The following is a 26485-nucleotide window of genomic DNA, read 5'->3' as shown; positions in this document are numbered from 1 at the left end:
CACGCAGACACACACCTACACCCACGTGCACACACCCACCCACCCACATGTACACGCACACACACACTCACATGCACACCCACACCCACACGCAGATACACACCCACACCCACATGCAGACACCTACCTCTGTACATGCCTACAACTGTATGGACACCTCAGAGTGGGAAAGGAGACGGAGAGAGGGAATCAGGAAGGGTCTTACTGTCTTTCATATACAGTAAAACCTGCGAAAGCTGGAACCAGTGTAAGGCATAAACCTGTCAAAGAAAGAAAATTTAAATATTTTCCACTAATAGAGAGCAATAGAAAAGTGCACCCTGTCAAAGGTGGAAAACTTGAGAGATCCGGAAAAACATGGCAGTCCTGGCGAGCTCTGGCTCTCACAGGTTTCACTGTATATACATCCAATGAGTGGGTGTTACTTTCATTATAGTAGTGATATAGATAATAATGATAATAACAAAACACATAAGCTGCAAGCAGAATCAAGAATCGACAGTCCTAAATGTTTCATGTTTTTGCCACCTATTCTTAGAAAATAAGCTTTCTGAATCTTAGCTGCTTAGAGCCCCAGATAAGTTTTTTATTTTGTGCTTACTTATTTTTTGGCTTCCTATCCACTGCTTCTATGCTAGCTAGTGACCCTTGTATTGCAGGTCTTTTGAAATCCAAGGATTAGAACGTGGTGGTTCAAATTCAACACTGATATCAAATGCCGTTATGTTTCCCAGGTTATTTCATACAGAAAGTTTACATTTATGTCATTACTTTTTAGGACAGCTTTTGGAAGGAGGTCTTGACAAATCAGAAGGTGACACATTTCCCAAAAGTCTATGAGTCAGTGTTTCTCATCGCCCTCAGTTCCTATGGTGAAAGCCCTGGAAATGCAGGTTTCCAGAAACAAGTCTACCGAAGGCTGAGGAGGCCGCCCTTCAACAGCTCCATCTCCTCAGAGGAGCAGGTCTGACTCGGGGTCTTCCTCCCTCCAGCCTCCCTTTCCTGGAGGATGAGATATTTGTGTTTGGCTTTTGCATTTCTCCCTCTTATTCCCCCTCTTCCCTCACCACCACCCTCCACCTCCACTGCAGACGCACGAGCACTTCCCATTCCTCCACAGCACAAAATAAATAGCACTTTGATGCTCTCTTGGGGGCAGAGGTTACTAGATGAAAGGCCACATGGCCTTCGGATGAGAGATCTGGGCTCCCATCCGAGTTCTGCTATTTACTAACCAGGGGACCTTGGAGTGAATTGCTTAACCTCCCTACACCTCGATCGCTTCGCTGTAGAATGGGACTGATGATGGCATCAACCTCCCCGGCTGTGGGGTTGAGTATCTAATAACTTACTGTACATGAAAATATCAGAGTGGATACTGGTGGGCCATGACAGTGACGCTGCCTAGAACAATCCCAGGACCAGGAACCGGAACAGAGTGTGCAAGCATGTAGAGTAGAGCAGGTCAAGGCAAAGAGATGTGCTGGAGTAGGGAAAAGACAGTTGAGAGAGATGAGCAGCCTGTGGTGATCCAGGTATGTGTGGGGTGATGGGCAGAGTTCCTAGAACCTTCAGAGAATCCCTTCCCAAGGGCCCATCAGCCAGAGCTGAGATACTTCCAGCGTGGGGCCCAAAGGTGATGACAGGCCACTGATGACGGGGGTTCGATGAGGAGTTGGGGATCTGTGGATCCCAAAACACAGGACAAGATGATCAATCATCAAATATCTGGGAAGCTGTTTATTAAGTGTCAGCTCGATTCCAGGTGCTGTGGGGAGAACAGTGCCTGGCACGTAGTAATTACTCATGTTTTGTTGAGTAAACAAACAGAAGAGGATAAATACATATTTAAGGCCTACTATGTGCCAGGTATTGCAATAGGTACTTTACCCAGTGTGCTTCATTTTTCCACCCTTATACTCACCATGACAGCTGGTTTTATCCCCATTTTATACATGAGGGAGCTGAGATTCAGAGAGGTTATGGAACTTAACCCGGGTCTCAGAGCCAGTAAGCAGCGGTAGGGGGTCAGGAGTTGAATCCAGTTTGTCTGGATCCAACGTCTACACTATTTCACATAAGTCATACTGCCTCCCAACTCTGTCCTCAAGAGCTTTCCTGACCTGAAGGATTACAGCGAAATCTAAGTTAATGGCGCAGGCCCTGGCTCACGGCAGCCCTCCCCTACTTGCTGGCTGGAAGAACAGGTGCTATGTTATACCATTAAGAGGATGGAGAGAGATTTCTCCTGACTCAGTGGTGACTGTGACTCAGGGGGCATGGGCCTTCTTAAAGCCCGCATTATGCTTTCCTTCTTGAAGGTGAGCCCTTACTCTGCCTACCTTCACGACGCAGCCCTGCTCTATGCTCAGACCGTGGAGGAGATGATAAATGCCGGGAGAGATTTCCGGGATGGGAGGCAGCTGGTCCACACTCTGAAGGGTTCTGATCAGACTGTACTGCAGGGTAAGTGGCTTTGACTGCTGGGGGCTTGGCTTTCTGACCTCAGGCCTGCTGCCCTGGCCCATGGTGCTTTGAGATGCCAGGCATGTGATTAAAGGCCTCCTTATGACTTGCCTCCCACCGAACTACAGAATTAATCTTTCTCATGGAGACTCTGGTCTTCTATAAGGGGTGATTGAGGTTAAACCTCTCAGCTGCCACAGTCAACTCATTCTTCTCTGCCTAGAGGGCCGCCTTGACCAGGTGGAGAGGCCACTGGGGCACCATGCCTCTCTGGAAAGTCTCCCCACAGCAGCTTTCAAATCGAATCCATCAAGAATAAAACTCAAGACTGTGAGACCTGCCTCCTGGGGTCATGCCCATGATCCTTCCACTCCTGCATTCCCTAATTGGGGGCCTGGGCATGACTTGTGACATAGGAACCTCTAAAGATGGGACCCATGCCCATCTTACTTTCCTCGCAGAGGCGAGTGTAGACTTAGAAGTGAGTTACTTTGACCTCTGTGTGGAAGCTGACCAACTACTTTAGCCTTTCTGCATACAAGTTTTTTTATTTGTAAGACAGAGATAACACCTCCTATCATATAGAATGGAGTCCCTGGGTGGTGCAAACAGTTAATGCCCTTGGCTGTTGACTGAAATGCTTGCAGTGCAAGTCCACCCAGAGGCACCTTGGAAGAAAGGCCTGGTGATCTACTTTCAATCAGCCATTGAAAACCCTATGGAACACAGTTGTACTCTGACACACATGGGGCCACCATGGGTTGGAGTTGGCTCAATGGCAACTGGTATTACCATGTTATGGTTGGGTGCTGTTGAGTGGATTCTAATCCACAGCAATCCTGTGTGACAGAGTAGAACTTCTCCATAAGGTTTTCTTGGCTGTCATTTTTACGGAAGCGTATTGTCAGGTCTTTTTCCTGTGGAGCTGCTAGGTGGTTTCACACCACCGACCTTTCTGTTAGTAGCCGAGTACTTAACTGTTGCACTACCAGGGCTCCTTGGTCTTACCATATATAATAATAAGAACCAGCATTTACTGAGGGCTTACCTTATACCAAGCTGTGTGCCAAGAGCTTAATGTATTCTCTCATTTAATCCTCACACAACTTATTAGGCAAGTAGTATTACTATTCCTATTGTAATATAGGTGAGTAAACTAGGGGTAGAAAGGTTCTGTTCCTTGTCCAAGATCACAATATTATTAGGTGGTGGAGCCAGGATTCCAAATGTGTTGTTGTTGCTGTTTGGCACTGAGTCAATTCCCACTCATAGCGACCCTATAGGATGGAGTAGAACTGCTGTAATCTTTATGGAAGCAGATGTCCAGATCTTTTCTTCTGCAGTGCAGCTGGTGGGTTCGAACTGCAAATCTTTCAGTGAGCAGCTGAGCTGCTTAATCATTGCACAACCAGGGCTCCTCGGATTCAAAATAAGACCTGCCTGTCTCCAGGCTCATGCTCTCCATGGCTGTGTGAAACATATCATGTGCCTGGCACATAGTGGGTGCTCATTATCTTTTCTTTGGCTTATCAGTGGCTTAATAAATCATGTCCTAAAATTTGTCCTATAATTTAAAGAGGACAGTCAAGGCCTGTTGTTTGGAGTTTTTAGAGACTTAGTTCATGTTTACCCTGTCAATATGCTTTGCAAGTGGAAGTATTAAACTGCCTCCCTCCCCTCCCTTCCTTCCATACCCTGAAGCATTTGCTTTAAAAATATGGGGTCATCCTTCCTGCTCTCAGTTTGATCTTCTCTGCCAGATCAATGTATTTCCTCTCTCCTGCCCTTTTAGAAACTCCTAACGCTGGAATAGATGAGGGTGTGAAGGACAGCGAAGCCGTTTAACAGGGTCGGAGTTTCCTCAGATGGCAAGAACCTCAAATGTGGTTGATGGCTATTTGAAGGGAGGGGGAAGGGGTTCTGTTGATCTGAGGCAGCAAGTTGGCGTTCTGAGCTCAAAGTTCACCTTTGCCCTCCTTACCTTGTTCATTCAATCTTCCTTCTTTCCAGGAATTACAGGCCCCGTGTTTGTGGACTCCCGGGGAGAAAGGCACATGGATTACCTGGTCTATGTCTTACGGAAATCCAGAAATGGGTCCACTCTTCTTCCCTTTCTTCATTATGACAGCTATCAGAAAGTGATCAGGTACCGGTGGGATATATATGCGAGCTTCAAACAGTTAACGAGCTTGACCACTAACTGAGAAGTTGGAGGTTCAAGCCCACCCAGGGATGCCGTGGAAGAAAGGCATGGCAATCTACTTCCGAAAAAAATCAGCCATTTAAACCCTATGGAGCACAGTACTACTCTGGCACACATGAGGCTGCCATGAGTTGGAATCAACTGATGGCAACTGGTAGAGAGGTAGAGAGAGATCACATTACAGGAAGATGCCTGGGGGGGGGGGGGGTCCTGCTGGGGCCCGGGGATACTTTTCATCCATTTGGGATCCAGCTCCCAGAATCTGTCATCGAGTTGTCCCCTAGTGCTCAAACTCATCATGACTGATGTTGGGCCTTTAAGGAGGTCTTGCCCTTGATTGTGGGTGAGGCTTGGCCACTTCAGATGATAGTTTAGAACACAGCACCCATAACTGCACCTCCGCTGGGCCTGGGCCTGCTGTAATGCTCCAGCCTGGGCTGGTCCCCATTGGCCTGTTGTCTTGGGGCTTCTTTACCACACAGAGAGGCCCTGGGCCCAGAGGGGGTGATGGAGTACAGTGCCCCTACAGGGCTGGCAGTCAGAGAAACGGATTCACCTAGACAGCCTGATGCCAAACTGGACACATGGACACCAGGACCTGAATGCCATCCTGGGCTCTCCACCCCACAAAAAACCCAAACCCACTGCCCTCCAGCCAATTCCAGTCATGGCAACCCCATGTGTTACAGAGTAGACCTGCTCCGTAGGGTTTTCTGGTCTGTAATCTTTATGGAAGCAGATCTCCAAGCCTTTCCTCTGCAGTGCCACTGGGTGGGTTTGAAACTCCAACCTTTCGGTTAGTAGGTGAACGCAAACAGTTTGTGCCACCTGGAGACCCTGGAAAAAAATCTCTGTTTTTGTTCTTTCAGCTATAAATCAATTAGAAGACAAAAAGAAACCTAAAACTTCATTCAATTTATAATTGCTGCCACTGCCACCACCCCCGATTCCGATCAATTTGAGACTCCCTCTACCTTACTCGTATGGAATTTTAATGTACCAAAATGGGTCAGCCCAGGAAACAAAATAAACCAAAAACCAATTGCTGTGGAGCCAACTTGACTCAGAGCGACCCTATTAGGGCAGAACAGAACTGCCCCATAGGGTTTCCAAGGAGCAGCTGGTGAATTCGAACTGCCGATGTTTTGGTTAGCAGCCGTAGCTCTTAAGCACTGCACCACCAGGGTTCCATAGGAAACAAAATAACCATGGCAAATAGATCCCCAGTATTACAGGAACAGGCATACAGCACAGGCTTTGGTCTGTGAAATGTCAAGATGCTATACAACAAGATTTGTCTATATCAAGCATGCATGAAAATCGCAGCAACACTGGAGAATTGGCATGACCTCTTTTAAATTGGGAGAGACATGCTTTCAATCAAAAGATTGCGTCAGCTATTCTACCCGGCAAGAAGATGTTGCTCTTCTGTGAATTAGATTATCTGAAGGCTGGATTTGGAGAGTTTAGGTGAGACGGAAAAACTGGATGGGTCAGTAAAAGTTTGAATTAAGGACCAAGGTCCACTTTTTTGCAAATGACATGTGTATTTCAGTTGTCCCTGCCACACCTGGGGTAGCGACAACTGGAATAAATTAAGTGGGCTCTGTCTTTTGTTTGTTTTTTTCTAAGACCCATGAGGAATTTCTCCAATATTACTTGGCCCCATGGCTCCCTTCCTGAAGACAGACCTGGCTGTGGATTTTACAATGAGCTCTGTGATACTGAACCTGCTTTTACAGGTAAGTGTGGCCACTTAGAGAAGGTAGCAGGAAGGGCAAGATTTCTCAACAGAAGCACTGTTGACATCTGCGGCTGGATGATTCTTCGTTATGTGTATAGGGGCTGTCCTGTGTATTATAGGATGTTTAGCCGCATCCTGGGTCTCTATTCACCAGATGCCAGTAGCACCCTTCTGGTTGTAAAAACCAAAAATGTGTCCAGACATTGCCAAATGTCCCCCAGGGAGTAAACTCTGCCCCCTTCCTGTTGAGAGCCACTGCTCTAGGGAAACCTGGCTCAGGAACTTCATTTCTAGGGAAGAAGAAAGAATCTGGGCAGGGGAGTGTTGCCAAATGGTTAGGAATCCAGCCCCTGGAATTAGATGGGTCATGCCTGAGAAGGATCCTAAAGAGATCTCATAGTAGATGGCTGATCAAAGGTGGTGATGGCATTAGAAGTCACCATTACTATTATCATCTCTACAATGCAGGTTTCTGTGCAAAGAGAGGGGAGTGCGGCTGCTATGGGAGCCAAGGGGTGGTCAGGGCAGGATTCCTGGGAGAGATGACATCTGAGTGGACGCAGTGTACCTAACCCAGCCCCATGACTGGGCAGCTTAGGAGGCATCTGCTTGGTAGGACGAGGCCAGGGCAAGGATGTGCTACTTTCTTCTGCTGTTAGGCTGACCCAAGTCATTGTATGTCTCTACCTGCCAGGTGCGACTGTTGTGACTCTCATGCTGACAATCCTGATGACTGTTCTAGGTGCTGCTAGCATAGGCCTGATTTTAGGGATGCAGAGGGAAAAACGGCAGAGGCAACATAAAGACATCTGGTGGCAAATCAATTACAAAGACATCACCGTTCTGCCCCAGAACAAGGTGAGGCTACACATGGCCCAGGCACCCACTTTCTTGTTCACTGCTGGATACTTCAGAAGGGACCTTGTCTAGGAGCTTAGGGGAGCAGGAGGCTGGCTCATTATCAGGTGAGCACTTAATGAGGATGGAAATGGTGGTGGTTCAGTGGCCTTCCATGCAGGAGACCCAGGTTTGATTCCTGGCCAATACACCTCATGCATAGCCACCACCTGTCTGTCAGTGGAGGCTTGCATGTTGCTATGATGCTGAACAGGTTTCAGTGGAGCTTCCAGACTCGGACAGACTAGGAAGAAAGGGCTGGTGATCTATTTCCAAAAATCAGCCAATGAAAATCCTATGGCTCTCACCAGTCCAATCTGCAATTGATTATGAAGTTGGCTCAGGACTGGGCAGTATTTCATTCTGTCGTTCATGTGGTTGCCATGAGCCAAGGAAGGACATGGGGGGAGCTGACTCAACAGCCGCTAACAACAACAATTTAATGGAGCGTCTTGATACCTGAGTTCTGGTTCTGCCACTTACTTGCTGAATATCTCTGGGAAAGTCATTTAACTTTTCTTGGTCTCTGAATACATAAATGTTATTGAAGAGTCTCTGAAATCCTCTTCAGCTCTATTACTCTGTGGCTATAAGAACCCACACATCCTCCTCAGATATTAAAGTGTCTCCTGGGGAGAGTTTAGTTTCAAAACCACAGAAACTCCATTAATCCACGGATGACTTGTACATTGAGGCTTATTTGCTCAACAAACACTTGTGGAGTGTCCACTGTAGGCCAAGCCAAGTGCCGGGCACGTGGGTACAACCACAAAGGAGATGGGGACAAGTGCTGAGAACGGTGAGTCCTGCAGGTGGAGTGACTACATGTCTCCCACAAGGAAAGCTTCAGAGAGGAGGTGGCTTTTGGGTAGAGTGGGCTTGCTGGATGGTAAAAAGGAGAGAAGTAACCCAGGATATACCAGGACTTGAGGTGCTCAGGGATTAGAGACTGGGCTGCAAGTTTGGCAGGTACCAAGTCAAGGGGGCTTCCAGATGCTGAGCCCAGGAGACTGAGATCTATTGGTTAATCATTTTTAAATGTTTCTGGGATTTTGGGACTCATTGGGCTGGTTTTGGGGGTGAATGATTATTATTGGGGGTGGGAAGGACTGAGCTCAGAGGATTCTGAGCCTCCTGTTCCCTCACCAGCCAAAGCAATTCTTCTTTGATCTGTCTGGTTTCTACATTAGGGTTCCATGCAAGATTCTCTTTGAAAAATAGGGTTCCTCTGCTTTAAAGACATTCTTTAGTTGTGATTAAGCACTCAACTGCTAACTGAAAGGTTGGCGGTTCAAACTCACCCATTGGCTCCACAGGAGAAAAGACCTGGTGATCTGCTCCCATAAAGATTATAGCCTAGGAAGCCCCTATGGGGCAGCTGTACTCTGCCCTGTAGTGTCACTATGAGTCAGAATTGACTTGATGGCACACAATAACAACAGTTGTAACATGGTTAGGTGTTTATTTAGGAAAATGACAAGGACACACAGGCAGTTAAGTGATGGAGCTGGGACTTGGATCATAACCACTACACTCCACCACCCACGGTGGTCAAGACACCAAGAATGTTGAGTGTAGCAGTTAGGCACTCGCACTTTGGGGTCAGAAAGATCAGGTTTCAAGTTCTGACTCTTTCTTTTATTAACTGTGTGAACTTGGCACTCAGTTTCCCCCTCTATAAAATGTACAGTTCCTTCAATACTTGGCAATACCTCTGAGAGCAGCCACCTTCTGTCCTATTTTATTTACCCCAGAGAGGCATGCCTGTGTCGAGAGAGAACCACAGTAATGCATCTAGAGTGATGATTTCTGGGGACCTCACCTCCTTTGTCAAGAGTCAGCAGGGGGAAGAGCTCTTCTATGCTCCAGTAAGGCTTTACCAGGTACATCTAATGGCAAGATGGCGGCATATGGCGCTTAGGGCGTGTCTCTGTCCTGTTCTCTGCATATCCTTTCTGTGGGGCAGGGCGAGCTGAATAGCCCTTTCATGGGCCAATTATTTTCTGTTTGGAATTTTTTGGTGATGGTTTAGCCATGTTTTTTCACTAATGGAATGGATGCTGAATCACTGTTTGTTGGTAGATTTTATTATTTGAAAAAATGGGGTGCCTATTGCAAGTGGGATGTATTGGTCCCATATTCCACGAAAAACATCACACACTTGGGACATATTGGTTCTGTGGCCCAGGAAGTGCATCACACTTCCTGGCTACACTTGAGCCATAAAATATCTTACCCAACTTTCCAAAAATACACATAAAATACTAAATAAACATTGTACTTGCTACACATAATTGTTATCAGTTTGATTTAGAGGGGGCCGTATCGGTACCACATTCCATGAAGCATATCACACTCGCTGGACTCATCAGTCACATGACCCAGTAAGTGCATCACAAACTGTTTTCACCCCCAAAATAACTCATTTACTTGAATATTTCTGATTGCTGGTAACCGCACCTCCCCAATAACACAAAGGAAATAGTAAACGTACTTGCAAGCCTTATCTCACTGTACAGCAGCCAAAAGACACTAAAGTTTCACACAATCACTACTCTGGGAGGCATCCCCTCATGTGAATGGTTCTCAACACTCACATGTGGTGCAGACCAACTTCCTTGTTTTTTAGGCAGTTGCACCAGTATCTACCACAATGCCAGAATGTACTAAAGTGGCTCAAATGCCTGCTAATAAACCTCCAGGGGAGGAAAATGTAACTGGGACACATATGTCCCAGAGACTGTGAAAGGGATAGGGGGCTATTCTTGGCGCAGTGGTTAAGCTCTCAGCTGCCAACTGAAAGGTCAGCGGTTCAAACTCAATAGCCGCTCTGCAGGAGAAAGACGTGGCAGTCTGCTTCTGTAAGATCACACCCTTGGAAACCCTAGAGGGCAATTCTACTCTGTCTTATAGTATTGCTATGAGTCAGAATCGACTTCATGGCAACAGGTTTGGTTTGGTTTGGTTTCTCCATGCAAAAGCCAAGATGGTCTTGAGACTCCATATCAGTGTTTCTCAAACTTTAATGTGCATGTGAATCACCTGGGGTTCTTGTTAAAATGCAGATTCTGATTCACTAGGTCTGGGTTGGGGCCTGAGATTCTTCACTCTAACAAACTCCCAAGTGATTGCTATACTGTTAGTCATGACTACATTTTGAGTAGCAAGTCTTCTAGACTAGACTCAGCTCTGTCCAATAAATCTTTCTGTGATGATGGAAATGTTCAAATCTGCATTGACCAACAGGGCAGCCACAATCTACTAGTCAAGGAACCCTGGTGGCACAATGGTAAAGCACTCGGTTGCTAACCAAATTGTTTGTGGTTTGAACCCACCCAGTGGCTCTGCGGGAGAATGACCTGGCGATCTGCTCCTGCAAATGTTAAAGCTCAGAAGTTCAAGTCCTTGTTGGGGCAGAGGGAGGGATCATGTAAAGAAAAGAAATCTGTGTTATCTCTTTAAAATTGATGCCCTGGAGAGTAGGGGCAGAAAGCTCCAAGCAAGGGAAGATTTGTTCATTGCTGTATGTGGGGTTTAGCAAAGATTAGGGCCAAATTATTCCCTAGGCAAACTGAACTTATTATTTCTAAATGTTTACTTACTTGAGTTTCCAGACTGAAAAACCTCCTGGGATACTAGCCAATACCATAAGAACACCATTTAGACAAAAGTGTGTATTGTGGTCAAACAGCCTTTAGAGAAGGAAGCCAGCACATCCACCGCATATCACATTCCCTTCCCTCCCCTCCTTCTAACACCATCAGTGGCTTCCCTACCTCTATGGCTTGCACAGTAGTGTTGTCCGAACTCTTTAACAAGGGACTCAAGTCTCTCTATCACCTAGTCCTAACCTGCTTTTAGAACTTCCAAATCCTATGTTCATCGAATTGGTCTTGCCGATCATGATATGTATATTTTACTCTCTGACAATGCCATGACTGCTCCCCCTTATCCCACCCATCTGGAATCTTCTTACGTGTCAAGGTTCAGCTTAAGGATCATCTCTTCCAAGAAGCCTTTATTTTATCCCACAGGGATCCCTTCCTCCTTGGGACTCCCATCACAGTTGTGCGTCCTTTGCGATTAATCTTATACTGCCAAATGGTAGATCTTGGGTTGGTTGAATTTTAATTTGTACTGAGGCTCACCTTTTCTTGTGCACAGATTCTGTCTCTTCTACCAAGCTCTTTCCACATTGTTGTATGTTATGGTGATGATTGATTAAGTGACTCTCTAAAAGCAGACTGCATAGATAATGACAATAAGAGATGCCATTTACTGAAAACTTAGTATGTGCCAGGCATCGAGGTCAGAGTGCTACATTTTAGCTCATTGGCTCCTCATAACAATCCTATGAGATGGATATTATTTTTCACCTGCATTTTACATGTGGGGAAATGGAGGGTTGGAGAAGGCTCTGTAGGTTGTAAGTGGTAGAGCTGGGCTTTGAACCCAGGCATCTGCCTCCAGACTTATACTTAGGACCTAAACTCAATATTGTCTCAGCATAATCATGAACATGATTATATAATAGAAATAGTATAGCCTTGGAGGAAAGAAAAAAAAAAAAACTAAACCAGTTGCTATTGAGTTGATTCTGACTCATGGCAACCCAATGTATCGTCAGAGTAGTACTGTGCTCCATAAAGTTTTCGGTGGCTGATTTTTTGGAAGTAGATCCCCAGGCTTTTCTTTTGAGGCACCTCTGGGTGGACTCAAATCACCACCCTTTTGGTTAGCAGCTGAGCACTTAACCATTTGCACCACCTAGGGACTTCGGTCTTAGAGTCAGAGGCTCTAATTCTGGCTACTGTTTGCTATCTACAAATGTGTGGTTTAGACAAGTTATCTAATCTCCATAATCCCATCCAGAAATGGGCTAATCATACCCACCTTGCAGGGCTGTGCTACCAGTTAAATAATATCTTTTGTATTTAGCACCTAGCACAGTGCCTGTTTTTGGGTGGTGCAAAGAGTTAATATGCTCAGCTGCTAACTGAAAGGTTGGAGGTTCAAGCCCACCCAGAGGTACCTTGGAAGAAAGGCCTGGTGATCTACCTCCAAAAAATCAGCCATTGCAAACCCTATGGAGCACAGTTCTACTCTGACAAATGTGTGGTTGCCATAAGTCACAACCGACTGGATGGCAATGGGTAGCACAGTGCCTGGATGTGGCACGGTGCCACCATAGGTATTGGTTTGGGCAGTGAGGAGCTCAATGAGCCCTCTCACTGGTGGGCTTCTTGCCAGCCTTCCTGCTCCCCTTCCTAGCCCTTTCTGGGTGAAGCTTTGTCTGCTTTGTGTCTTGTTCCAGGGAAACCATGTGGCCATCCGCTATGTTGGTGAGCAAGCTGAAGCCTGGATTAGGAAGCCATCTGTACTGCAGGAAATTCAGCTGGTGAGGCCCTGCCCTGGGGGAGGGGACCAAGCAGCATTGCCCTGTGCTCCTGACTGCCCCACCTGCCACCTGCTGTTCCCACCTGTGAGGAGTGTCTCCCACCCCGAAGGAGTAAGGGTGGGAGCTATGTCCTTAATGTGGTGCTGACCCTGCCCCTTCCCATTGATGGCCCAGGTTTTGGACCTCAGATTCTTTGTCATCTGAAGCCTGGGATCCTTCCCAGCCTTGCTTTTCCTCCATGAATCCCTCCTGGCCTTAATCTTTGTTCTTAATCCTCTGTTTGTGGTGGCTGCTCACCTGCCTTGAATCTGGTCCTTGGAGAGAGTCAAGTTCATGGGTCTGACTTCTTGCTCCGTATCTATGATCTGTCATGGCCCACATGCTGGCATTGACAGCCATAAATACCAGGAAGCAAGGCTGGGTCTACCCTTGGTGATGTGGTGTAGTCAATACCGATGACTAAGTTTAGACTTTGGTTGTCCTCTGGTTTATTTGCCGGATGTCAATCACCTGGGTTTACATCCCAGCTCTGTCACTTATAAGTTGTATGCTTTGAGATAAGTTACTTTACCTCTTTGAGCATCACTTTCCCCATCTGTAAAATGGGAGCAAGAATAGTGTTTATCTCACAGAGTCTTTGTGAGAGTTAAATGAGAGAGAGGATGCAAAACACATAGTATAGTCCCTGGCATGAAAGATGCACTATATAAACCTGAGCTATTATTACCAGTATTATTTTCAAATGTGTGAATTAAGGCAGGACAACATTGTTCCTTTCTTTGGTATTTGCATGGACCCACCCAATATCTGCATTGCCACCCAGTATTGCAGAAAAGGAAGTCTGAAGGTAAGCAAAATAGTAAATCTTACCTCAGGTGTGATTAGCACCAATTAATAAGGAACCTTATCAGCACTTTCTCCCACTGCTCCAGAGATAGTTCTTCTCTGGTCCCATTGTAAGACCTGAACTATCATGTTGGATTGCCTGCAGGGGATCAGATTAGCAGCTGTGTTGCCAAGTGCCTGGTTTCCTTTGTCCTGGGTGGAAACAGAGCTTCGTTTTGTCTCCTAAGATGTCACGGCTACTCTTGAATTATGACCCTGGGCCCATCCTACACATGGTATGTGACAATCAGCTTTATGTCAGGAACAAGAAAGTGTTTATAAAACTCAAGACTGTATTTTCTCAATATTGAGTCAATACATGGTACAGTGATTCTGGAAAGATGTTCGGATACTAGATTCAGACAGCTCTGCCTCAGGTGGTGTTAGTTCTGGCCAAAAATATCTGATGTGTTGGAGTCAAATCCATTCAATGTATGAAGCTCCCTCTGCTTCGGGTTGAGTCACTGGTGATACTTTGAATAACTGTTTTTCAGGATGTTTTGAGAAACTCAGATATTGAAATGGATTGGATATTCAAGATGTCATTTGCATATGACATAGCCAATGTGAGTATAATTTAAGCTTAGTTAAAGAACAAATACCACAGCGTTTCTGAATTGTTCTCTGTCTTGGATTAAAATTGAGCTATAATCTTTTCTAAAAATTCTCATCCTCCTCCAATCTCCTCTTCAAACAAAGCGGCTCCAGCTCTAAAATCTACCACTTCAGTCAGATTTTCCATGCTTTTCTGCTTCTCTGATCTCAAGTAAAGATTGAGAGAGGAAAGTATTTTACACTAAAGTTAGAATAGATGCTAGGCTTACCCAGTCGGTGAAGAGCAGGGTAATTTACATTTTAGGGTAGGACTTTTTATCCCAAAGAGGATATAATTACTAGACCACGAAGTGCGATGGGAAGGTGGATCCCTAATACTCCAGAAAATGGAGATCTGTGCCACAGTAATCACAATACTGCTAACCTGAGAGGTGGGCTATGAATGCAGATGTGAAAAGGTATATAAACAGGCAGAAGCAGGCAGGGTGCTGTGGTGGCTGCAAAGTAGAGGATAATAATAATAATAGCTAAAATATATTTAGTGTGACTTTGGGCCAGGCACTGTCTAGCACTTTCCATGTATTAATTTATTCAATTCTCACAAGAAAATGTAAGGTAGGTCTATTATTCTCCCCATTTCACAGAGTGGGAAACAAGGTACAGAGAATTTATATAACTTGCCCAAGGTCTCATAGCTACTCACAGCTCATAGCTAATAAACAGTGGAGCCAGGATTTGAACCTAGGCGTTTTTGAGTCCTACACCCTTAACCAATATGTTACACTGGTGTCCCTGGGTGATGCCCTCTGTACCTCAACCTCCATGTGTGTATAATGAATATGGTTGACCTGGTTGACATCGAACGGCTTTTCTTCCTCAAGGTAATAAATGCTGTTTGTTTCTAATGAGCTAAATCTTAATGGCCTTGTGATACTTTGATTTCCTAGGCCTTAGCAGGAAGCCAGCATATTGCTACCAAGCAAGGTAGACAAACAGAAACTTCCCTGTGATTGGGTCTCCATGGGTGACCCTGGGCCTCCACCGTCATTATTTCAGTGAACCTTCATTGAACATCTGTTTAGGGTTTATTCTAATCTGGGCACTTCTGTAGGAAAACAAAGGCTTGTTTCTGGCTGTGAATGGCTTAAAATCCAGGTAAAGAAAAAAATAAAACAGCAGTCAAGAAAAGTACATATGAAATGACTTAAGTGGCAGTGGAATGGTTGTCAGTGGGAGGATCTGACAGGCACCCTTTCCCACTGTGGGCTCCCCTGTCCTTCTCTTCAATCCTGTCTCTTGCCTGCCAGGCCAGGGAAGTAGTCTAGACTCCAATGATCCAAGTCAAATCAGTCCCTGGGTGATGCAAACCTTTAACGTGCTCGGCTGCTAACCGAAAGGCAGGAGGTTTGAATCTACCCAGAGGTGCCTTGTAAGAAAGGCCTGGTGATCTACTTCTGAAAAATCAGCCACTGAAAACCATATGGAGTACAGTTCTAGTCTGACTCACATGGGGTCACCATGAGTTGGAATCGACTTAGCAGCAGCTAGCTGGTTTTTGGTTTTGGGTTTGCCCTGATCAAAACAGTTGGTATCATTCATGTTGGACATGATAAGTAAATTCACATCAAGGTGTAAATGATCAGTAGATTTAACCTTTTCAGGGTGGGTATTTGGTTTTAACCCTATGGTTTCTCTGGAGAATGCTGGGATGGGTGAGAGTGGCACTCTGAAGGGGGAAATCTCCCAGGCAGCCATCACCTACCCCAGGTCACTGAGTCTATCCTGACTCCATGCCCCAAGAACAGAGAACAGCTTGACACCTTGCTTTGGTAGGATTGCTGCCTCCGGAAGTGGAGTGTGCACATTACAGGGTCATGCAAGGAAGTCACTGGTGACAGAATGGGCTAGGTCAAGGGCAGAAGAACTTTAGGTCCTTCAAGTCCAATTTCTTTGCCAACACTCTTTAAAAGGGGACTGAGAGTAACAGAAAATGGTAGAATAAATAAGGCAAAGGATGCTCATTTGTCACTGCAGCCTCTTAGAGTTTTTCCATGTAACTTTGACATGAACATGCGCACACTGGCCCACACTCTGTGGGTCAGGTTACGCTTCTGGCCATCACATCCTCATCATAAAACAATTCCTCTCCCCATGTTTATTTGAGCCGCACCTCCTCTATACCAGGGACCCGAGAGGTTCTGAGACACCCCAGGCATCTCAAGCCAACAATCGTGTATTGATTGAGCCCCTAATTTGGGTCAGGCCTGATTCTGGATATGGAGGGCACAGAGGAATAAGGCCCCCTGTCCTGTTCTCAAGGAGCTCATGCCAATGGGGCCAGCCTGGAAAGGGGCTTCGAAGCTGAGAATTCCAACCTCTTCTTTAGTGAGAGGATGAACCTTCATTTCTTTTTCTTTCTTCCTTTTTTAAGTTTTAAACTACACTTTATTTTCTGGATCAGTTTTAGGTTAACAGAAAAATTGTGCAGAAAGCAGAGAGAGTTCCTGTATGTCCCCTCCTCCCCCTGCATAGTTTCTCCTGTTGTTAATATCTTGTTGTAGTGGGGTACATTTATTACAACCGATGAGTCAATATTGATACATTATTAATAACTAAAGTGCATAGTTTACAGGAGGGTTCACTCTGTGTGTTGTGCAGCACTGGTGACACAGTGGTTAAGAACTCGGCTGCTAACCAAAAGGTTGGCAGTTCGAATCCACCAGCTGCTCTTTGGAAACCCTATGGGGCAGCTCTACTCTGTCCTATAGGTTCACTGTGAGGCAGACTTGACTCAACGGCAACGAGTTTCTTTGTGTTCTATGGCTCTATGGGTTTTAACAAATGCATAATGTCATGTTTCCACCATTATTGTATCATACAGAATAGTTTCACTGCCCTGGGTCTTTATTTCTAAGGAAAAGAAGCCCTAATGAGTTAAGAAAATGAAGGGCATAGAAGTTGGCTTGGGGGTTTAAACTCTTGCTTGGCCACTTACTGGCCAGGTGATCTTAACCATCCAAAGCCTCAGTTTCCCTGTGTATAAAAGAAAGATAACATCAGTACCCACCTCATAGGGCTGTGAGGATTAAGGTATGGAAAATGCTTAGCACTGTACCTACCACATAGCAGGTGTCTAATAAATGTTAATTGTTAGTAACAGGAGTAGGAGTAGTATTACTATTACCACAGATAACTCTTACCAAACCCAACCCGTTGACGTTGAGTGGATTCTGACTCATAGCATCCCTACCGGACAGAGCAGAACTGCCCTATGTGGTTTCTAAGGAGTGGCCGGTGGATTCGAACTGCCAACCTCTTGGTTGGCAGCCAAACTCTTAACCACTGCGTCATGAGGGCTCCAGATAACTCTTTACTAGCGCTAAAAAACATACATTATCTTATTTAATTCTCCCCCCTTTCCTATGACATAGGTCTGCACTGTCCAGTATGGTACCCACTAGCCACATGTGGCTATTGAGCACTCGACATGTGGCTAGTCCAAATTGAGACATGCTGTAAGTATAACATTGACACCGGATTTTGAAGGCTTATTAAAAAGAAGAATGTGAAATGCCCTCATTAATGGTTATTTATATTGATTACATGTTGAAATGATAATATTTTAATATTAAAATTAATTTCTCCTGTTTCACTGTTTTAATGTACTAGATTAAAAATGACACATGTGGCTTACATGATGTTTCTATTGTATGGTGCTATTAATAATATTACCAGTAAACTCCATTATTCATTACTAACTCCAGTATTAAAAATATTAACTCCATTTTAAAGAGGAAAAAAATGAGGCTTACTGAGGTGAAGTCAACTGCTCGGCTGGTAAGAGGCAGACTGGATTTGCAGCCAGTATGTGTCAAATGTTGCTCTCTTTCTACCATGCTAAGTACCCCCTGCTAAGTACTAGAGAGCACCAAAAGAAAAAAGAAAAAAAGACCCCAAACCCATTGCCGTGGAGTGGATTCTGACTCATAGAGACCTCATATGTTACAGAGTAGAACCGCTACCCAGGGTTTTCTTGTATGTAATCTTTTCAGAAGCAGTCACCAGGTGTTTCTGCCATGGAGTGGCTGAGTGGGTTTGAACCACCAACCTTTAGGTTAGTAGTTGAGAGCAAACTGTTTGTGGCATCCAGGGACCTTTACCAGGGGTACAGATGTGGGAATTGGAGGTAGGGGCCCTGTGAGCCTCCCTCAACTTCCCAGTAGAGAAAGAGGAAACACCATTAGCAGACTGATGATCAAACTGCCGAAAGTGCGTGAAATCTGGCACATAAATTGTGAATTTCTTATAGTTCTATTTGTTCTCTGACAATATACTGAAAAATCACACATTGTCAAGACAGAAAATACAGAGATGCGTGCCATTGCTTGGAAAGGCCCACACATGGGAAGCTTCTACATGCCCCTGAGCATGTTGTCTGCACATGACGGAATGAACCTCTACCAGTGGTGGCCAGAATGTGAAATCTCTCATGCCTGGTGGGTCTGGCACTGCCCAGGCAGGGACGGAAGCAGAGTGATCTGGTGTGTGTCTGGCTGTCCTGGCCCCAGATTCAGAGGAAGGCTTTAACTGGGGACTGCAGCTGCCCTGTGTTTGGATGGGAGGTCTCCATGAGGTCATAGAGGACTTCCTGATTGGACACGGCTCTCACCAGACTTCAGGCCCTGTCCTTAGCCTGCTGGAGCCTGGCTGGGGACATTCCAGAGGCAGCTTCCGCCAGGCCCTCCACTCCCGCCTGAGAGTGGCCTGCCCCACTTTGTCCGGGCACTTCTGTTGGGTCCAGTTGAGTGGCCTGTGTTTCCCACATGTGATTCAACCTTACTCTTTCACAAACACACAAGCCACACTGATAAAGGAATATGGTCTCCTGGTTTTTATTTATTTATTTTGGAGAGGAGGTGGTGGGGGGTGGGGAGGGGCGTCAGAGAGGCGTGTATATCCACTGTCCTGGACATTTCTTTTTGTGTCTGTATCAGCCCATATTTCAAATGCACTATTGCCTGAAAAGCTCTCCCTAGGGCGGGACAGTGACTCAGCCTCAGGACCACTGGAGGAACAGGCGAGTCCCTGATCTGGTGTCCAAGAGGCCAAGGACTCTGTCCTTGTATGCAGTGGTCAATTCAGGATGCCCTCCTCACATCCCTCCTCAGAGCCACACCCACGGGTGACTTCATGCCCCCTTCTCAGCCAGGTCTGTGATTCCTACGAACCTGGCTGTTCTTGTATAATGGTGTGGGGGAGTATAGCTTTGACCTACCCTCCTCCCCAACCCTCTCCTACAATCACCCAGGGCACAGGGAACAGTAAAATTGAGTGGTTTAGAAGAGACTGGGCTTTGAAGGCAGTCCAACTTGGTTTTAAATCTCAGCTCTGCCACCCACTCCCTGGGAGCAATTAAAAACCCTAGGTGCCTGACCAGGCAGTGCTTCATTCTGTTGTACATGGCCTCGCTATGAGTTGGAACCCACTCAATGGCACCTAACAACAACAATAGATGCCTGAAACTAGGAAACAGAGAACGAAAATATTAAAAACTCATTTGCTGTCAAGTTGACTCCGACTCATGGTGACCCCATGTGTGTCACAGTAGAACTGTGCTCCATAGGACTTTTAATCACTGACTTTTGGGACATAGATCACCAGGCCTTTCTTCTGTGGCACCTCTGGGTTGCTTCAAACCTCCAACCTTTTGGTTAGCAGATGAGCATGCTGATGGTTTGCATCACCCAGGGATTCCTGTACCATATGTAACCTGTAGCTTATATAGGTTCTTTACTGATCTTGTAATATTTGGGGCCCGAGCATTGGTATGTTTTTTAAGCCCTCCAGGTGACTCTAATATGTGGCCAAGGATGGGAACAATTGATCTAGGTCAGGGCTTCTCAAACTGCAAGGGGCACATGAATCCCCTGGGGTCTTGTTAAAACGCAAAGTCCGGTTCAGTAGTTCTGGGGCAGGGCCTGAGATAGCGCATTTTTGCCAAGCTCCCAGGGGATGTGGATGCTGCTGGTTCACAGGCCATTCTTTGAGTAGCAGGGATCTGGGCAGTCTCATCTCACAGGGGGGAAAATGGAGTCCCAGTCAGGTGAAGTGACTTGCTTGAAGGGACTTAGTGGCAAAGTCCACACTTAAACATGTGTCTTCTGACTCTAGTGTTCTTCCTGTCCCATTATATATAATAGTGCTTTATTCTTATATGATAATAATAGTATCTAACCCTTCAAGAACGCAATAGATGACATAAGAATTTTTCAATATTCCCTATTTTATTGCCTTTCCCTATGAAGTGCTCAAACAGGACCCTTAAATGAATGCAGTAGTATATAATTAACAATATATAGGTAATAAAATAATATTCTTAATTACATAACATTGTTTCTAAATATTGATATTATTTATCATATTTATATAATTTTTTCATTATAATTTATATTGGGTATTTACTATGTCCCAGACATGGTGAATTCACAATTCATGTGAATTGTCACATTTAATCTCCACAACCACCTTATGAGGTAGGTATTGTTGTCACCTCCATTTTGATAGGAAAAATGAGGCTTACTGGAGTAAAGTAACTTGCCTTCTACTAAGTGATTGAGCTAGGATTTGAACTTGGGAGTAGAACAATAGGTTGTACTAATTGTTAAGGGGCCATACCTTCTTAGCTTCACACTGAATGGCCAGAAATAGCTTTCTCCTTTTTTGATGTCCTGCCCAGGACTGATCTTCTCCATCGAGTTAAGATGGAGGAAGGACTTGCCAGTGGCTCGTAAACAAGGGAACATAGAGATGGGCACGTCCCGTGCCCCAGGTCTGTCTGTGTTTCTCTCCATCCGTCTCTCCGCCCTTGTTTCCACCAGCGGGGTCCAGAGCACCTGCTCGGCTCCACTGGCTCGCTTTCACTCTTCCAGGGCATGCTGTTTCTCTCCAGGAGCCCGCTGAGATCCCATGGCAACCTAAAGTCTTCCACCTGCCTGGTGGACGGGCGCACGCAGGTGAAGCTGTCAGGATTTGGGCTGTGGACGCTCAAGTACAGAGGGACAGATAGGAAGTACGATGACAGAAGGACGGACTATTCAGGTAACCATGGAAGGTTGTGAGTTAGCCCCCGGGAACATGTCAGTGCACAGCCTTCCCGATTATTTTCTTTGTTCACACACACGGACCTTCTTTGCCCTTTAGGTCAGGCATCATCAAGCTGATTTCTCAGGGGCAGATGCTGTTGTTTCTCCTGCTTCCTGAGAAAGAAGGGGCGGCTTTTCCCGTTCTGCAGTGCTGTTCTCACTCCACACGACGTCTCCTTGCTTTGCAGAGCTTTACTGGACGGCCCGGAGCTGCTGCGGCTCCCGGGGGCGCCCTGCACGGGCACCCCAAAGGGGGACGTTTACAGCTTTGCCCTACTGATGAGGCAGCTGATCCACCACCAGGACGGTAGGTTCTTCGATGACCTTGACGCAAGACCTTACGGTAAGTCTGGGACAGTCTCCCTGGAGGCTTCGGTCTTCTGAGCTGGCTTTTGAAAGTCCATTTTTATTAACTATTTTATTATGTGCTTATTAATTTAAATTTATTCCATTCTTATTTTTTATTTAAAAAATTCTTATTCTTTTCAAATTTGGAAACAAGTTTCATTTTGGCTACAAACAAAATCAAGAAAGTAGGTTTACAAAGCTGGACAAGGAGACGGAACATAGTGGTAACGTTTATTGTTTATTAAAAGAACTTTTATGTAACATATGGAATGCAAAACTGCATAAAGCACCCTTTGGGAATTTTCAGCACCAAATGTTTATACACCCCTAAAGTCCTATAGCAGTGTGCCTTACTCCAACAAAAGTTGATCTATTAAAAAAAAAAAACTTGATCCCAAAACAGATTAATTAGGTAAGTACTTATTTGCTTTGGAGCCCTGGTGGCACAGTGGTTAAGAGCTCGGCTGCTAACCAAAAGGTAGGCAGTTCAAATCCCCCAGCAGCTCCTTGGAAACCCTATGGGGCAGTTCTACCCTGTCGTATAGGGTCGCTGTGAGTCGAAATCGACTTGACAGCGACAGGTTGGTTTTTTTGCTTTACATTAGGATTCTTCATTTTTTAGGAGGATTTTGAATATTTCTCTTAAAATACCCAGATTTCTCAGAAATTCTAGTCTGCTTTGATTTACTTAAAAATTTAATTTACAAATTCTAGAAGTTCAAACACTTAACAAACTAAGCCCAAAATGAACTTCGGAAATCATCAACCGAATCAAAAACCCTACGGCAGGAGTTCCATTGAGGCCTTCCCTGTCAGAAGAGAAGGGCAATGAAAACATCATGGGCATGGTGAGGGCATGCTGGGATGAATCTCCAGCGAAGAGGCCCACTTTCTCTTCCATCAGGAAAATTTTACGAGAAGCTAGTCCTAAAGGGTGAGTTAGATGTGCAACAGGTATTGGTATTTTCTCCTCATCATTGGATCATTAGAATATTAAAACTGTGATGTGCTGTGATTGGTGCCAATGCCAATGGCTCAGTGCGTTCATTCATCCATTCATCGTACACTCACTCACGGCCTGCCATATGCAAAGCACTGTGCTACATGCTGGTTAAAGTGGAATAATAAATTCTCCCTTCATTTCATAAATATTTACAAAATGCATCAGGCATTAACGTTTCTACTTCTTTCCTTTGTTCATGTCAGACATCCCTAATCAATCAAGGCAGTGTATCCCAGAGAGTTTTGACATGGCCTCAGAATCCTTTTCAACCAGCGTGCCAAGAGTCATAAGTAATCAATTGAAATTGAACTAGGCGATAAAAATTATTCACCAACCTCAGAGTAGATTATTGGCTTAAAATTATTCAAGCCTGTCAACATTTTTTTCTCCATAGTAGCTTGCTTCACATCATGATAATGGCTTCCGTCTCCTTTTCTGAAAGACTAGTTTAAATTATTTCTCCGAACACCCTTCTAACAACTTATAGGATCTAAAAGTACCTCTTACATTGGATACCCGGAAAAGATAAGAACAACTTGTCCTGAATTCTGCCAATTTTCAGTTGGGCTATGACGGTGGTATGGAGCATATTGAGATGTGCTGGCAGGGCCAGTGATGGCCACCATTTGTTAAGTGACTGCTGGGTGGGTACTAGCTAGGTACTTTATACACATCATCTTCCTGAATTCTCCAAACAACACTGCCAGGTATGTATTAGTATCCCCATTTGCCAGATGAGCAAACTGAGGCTTAGCGGAATGAAAGGTGCTGCCCAAGATCGCAGAGCTGGTAAATGGCAGACTGTGTCCCGCCATGTGGCCTTGTTGCCATTGTCATTTCAGTGCTGTACATTGGTGACTCTGAAGCAGGAAACCTTAAGGGTGAGAAATGCTTTCTTGGGATGTGTAGTTAGCAGTTCTACTCCACTGTGGCCCTAAAGTTCTTAGGAAAAAGCCACGTGAGCATACTAGACAGTATGGTGAGCAAGCTGGAAGTGTATGTCAATCACCTGGAGGAGGTGGTGGAAGAGAGGACCAATCAGCTTATGGCAGAGAAGAGGAAGGTGGAAAAGCTTCTGGCCACAATGTTGCCCAGGTAGTCCAAAGCTCTGTGGGTCTTGACAAAGGAACCCAGGGAGCAACAGCATCACCACCTAAGATGCCCTACAAGGAGAGAATATTTCCTTTTTTCGTCTCATAAGATGGTATGAGGCTCTTCTTAAAGAGGGCAGTCATTTTGTGTGTAATTTCATAAACTCTGAAAAGGGAGAGAAAGGCAAAAGCCCCTGAATCCATAGGCATAGACAACGTATTTTACATTGAAAATGGTGTACGTAGCAATATAAGAATCACCACTAGATGGCGCTCTAGTTTCATGAGTCCGATTAATCATTACTGCCCTAGTGTTTGATTGTCCCTCCAAAAGCTTTGCACAATACAGCATGAAATTATGACCGCGGACTCAAAACTTGTTTCATTTTGTGTCTGTTTTTCACTTGTGCACGTGCTTAACACTTGGCAGAAGCACTTTCTGTTCACACTCCCCTTCTTCCATGTCTTGACAAAAGAAATGAGGAGGACTTGAATGTGTTAACGTACTACTGGTCGACTGAAGCAAAAACTGGTTGCTGGATTGGTGAATGATTACATTTGTTTCCACATCTGCAGGCTGAGTCTTTACAATCAAATTCTATAACCAGCAGAGGAAAATGAGATGTCCTCGGGAGAAAATCTTTTTAGTAAATGCATTTATGTAACTCCCCATCTCCCCATTTTATACCAACCAATTCAAATATCTTCTTAGAGAAAACAAAGTTGGAGAAATGGATGTCCACAGAATCCCTCTAGATGGATGAATTTTGTTACCCCAAAACCTAATCCATTGAAGCAAACAGATCTGTGAGAGCAACTTTGTGGGGGCTTGTGAGAGACAAAAGGTCCCTGGGTGGTGCAAATGGTTGGCAGTTAGAACCCACCCAGCGGCACCACAGAAAAAAGGCCTGGTGATCTGCTTCTGTAAAGATTACAGTCAAGAAAACCCTATGGAGTAGTTCTATTCTGTAACACATGGGGTTGCCATGAGTTGGAATCAACTTGACGGTAATGGGATTTTCTTTTTTTTTTTTTGGTGGGAAACAACATGCCTAAGACGCTGTTTTAAAAAAGGACCATTTCCTCCGGTTTCAGCTTCATTGGAGAACAGCTCATAGCTGGGAGGTCTGTGGAACCAGAACACTTTGACTCCGTGACAATCTTTTCTTCGACATTGTTGGATACACAAAATTGTGTTCTCTCAGCTCCCCTTTGCAAGTTGTAAAGGTCCTCAGTGACCTGTACAGCTTATTCGACAGTATCATTAAAACGTATGACGTGTACAAGGTGAGCTGCCTGGTTCCTGGGTTGTGAGGTAGCACGTGCTCCTTGCTGGCCATCTTGGGACTTGAGTGAGGAGGAGCTTGACCTAGGCATCAGGCATGAGGAAGGCTCTGTTCCAGGCTGGCAGTCCATCTCAATTCATGGCAGAAACTCAATACTTTATTCTTGTCTATTTTCTTGGAAAAGGGCCTCGTTAATCAGAGATTCACGTGCTTGTCAAGATCACCAATTGGTTCCTTCGGTTTCCTTCTACTATTTTATCTAACAGTAAACACATTTTTAAAAGGTGTTGACCTTCTACTGGCTAATTCCTCCCCTCCTCTCTGAATAAATATTCCTTAGCTTTAGAAAGGCTCGTGTTTTCACTTTTTTAAAGGCTATATTTGGGTCTTATATGGGTCTCATTTTTGTTATCGTGATGCTTAGCAATTCAAGGTGGGGATCGACCTGCAGTTTTAGACTCTGAGACCTGTGGCTAAAGGCAAGACAACATATAATCACCTGCCCAGTGTTGCTCTGAGAACGTATGAATATGGCCATCTACAGTGAAAAACCCCCATGTGTCTGTCAGTTTGTTGTACTGTGGGAGCTTGCGTGATGCTGTGATGCTGGAAGCTATGCCAGAAGTTCAAGCTGGATTCAGAAGACGATATGGGAAGAGGGATATCATCGCTGATGTCAGATGGATCCTAGCTGAAAGCAGAGAATACCAGAAGGGATGTTTACCTTGTTTCATTGACTCTGCAGAGGCATTCAACTGTGTGGTTCAGAACAAATTACGGATAACATTGCGAAGAATGGGAATTCCAGAACGCTTAATTGTGCTCATGAGGAACCTGTACACAGATTAAAGGAGGCAGTCGTTTGAACAGAACTAGGGGATACTGCATGGTTTAAAGTCAGGAAAGGTGTGCGTCAGGGTTGTATCCTTTCACCGTATTTACTCAATCTGTATGCTGAGCAAATAATCCGAGAAGCTGGACTATATGAAGAAGAAATGGGCATCAGAATTGGAGGAAGACTCATTAACAACCTGCGATATGCAGATGCTGAAAGTGAAGAGGACTTGAAGCACTTACTGATGAAGATCAAAGAATACAGCCTTCAGTACGGATTACACTTCAACATAAAGAAAACAAAAATCCTCACACTTGGACCAGTAAGTAAGGTGATAAACAGAGAAAAGATTGAAGTTGTCAAGGATTTCAGTTTACTTGGATCCACAATCAATACCCATGGAAGCAGCAGTCAAGAAATCAAGCATTGGGCAAATCTGCTGCAAAATACCTCTTTAAAGTGTTAAAAAGCAAAGATGTCACTTTGAGAACCAAGGTGCACCTGACCCAAGCTGTGGTGTTTTCAGTTGCCTCATACGCATGTGAAAGCTGGACAATGAAGAAGGAAGACTGAAGAATAATTGAAGCCTTTGAATTGTGGTGATGGCGAAGAATATTGAATATACCCTGGAC

At 45.0% G+C, this 26485-nt stretch overlaps 1 protein-coding gene across 1 annotated transcript in view; it reads left to right on the top strand.

Annotated features, from left to right (window-relative positions):
- The window catches only part of LOC101346990 (guanylate cyclase 2G-like), a 39264-nt gene that overhangs the window by 5826 nt on the left and 6953 nt on the right, over nt 1-26485 (top strand). The window contains 16 exon segments of the mRNA XM_004374950.1: nt 779-964; nt 2322-2466; nt 4477-4612; nt 6302-6411; nt 7156-7271; nt 9065-9193; nt 12625-12708; nt 13439-13555; nt 14088-14159; nt 21078-21246; nt 21479-21490; nt 21493-21637; nt 22378-22572; nt 23596-23736; nt 24828-24892; nt 24895-25019. Of these exon segments, the coding sequence (XP_004375007.1) occupies nt 779-964; nt 2322-2466; nt 4477-4612; nt 6302-6411; nt 7156-7271; nt 9065-9193; nt 12625-12708; nt 13439-13555; nt 14088-14159; nt 21078-21246; nt 21479-21490; nt 21493-21637; nt 22378-22572; nt 23596-23736; nt 24828-24892; nt 24895-25019 (1947 nt within the window).

This window comes from Trichechus manatus, unplaced genomic scaffold, assembly GCF_000243295.1.
Source record: "Trichechus manatus latirostris isolate Lorelei unplaced genomic scaffold, TriManLat1.0 scaffold00031, whole genome shotgun sequence".
NCBI classification, from domain to species: Eukaryota; Metazoa; Chordata; class Mammalia; order Sirenia; family Trichechidae; genus Trichechus; species Trichechus manatus.
Note: the sequence above shows the minus strand (reverse complement) of the source record. Positions and strands in the feature narration are given on the sequence as shown.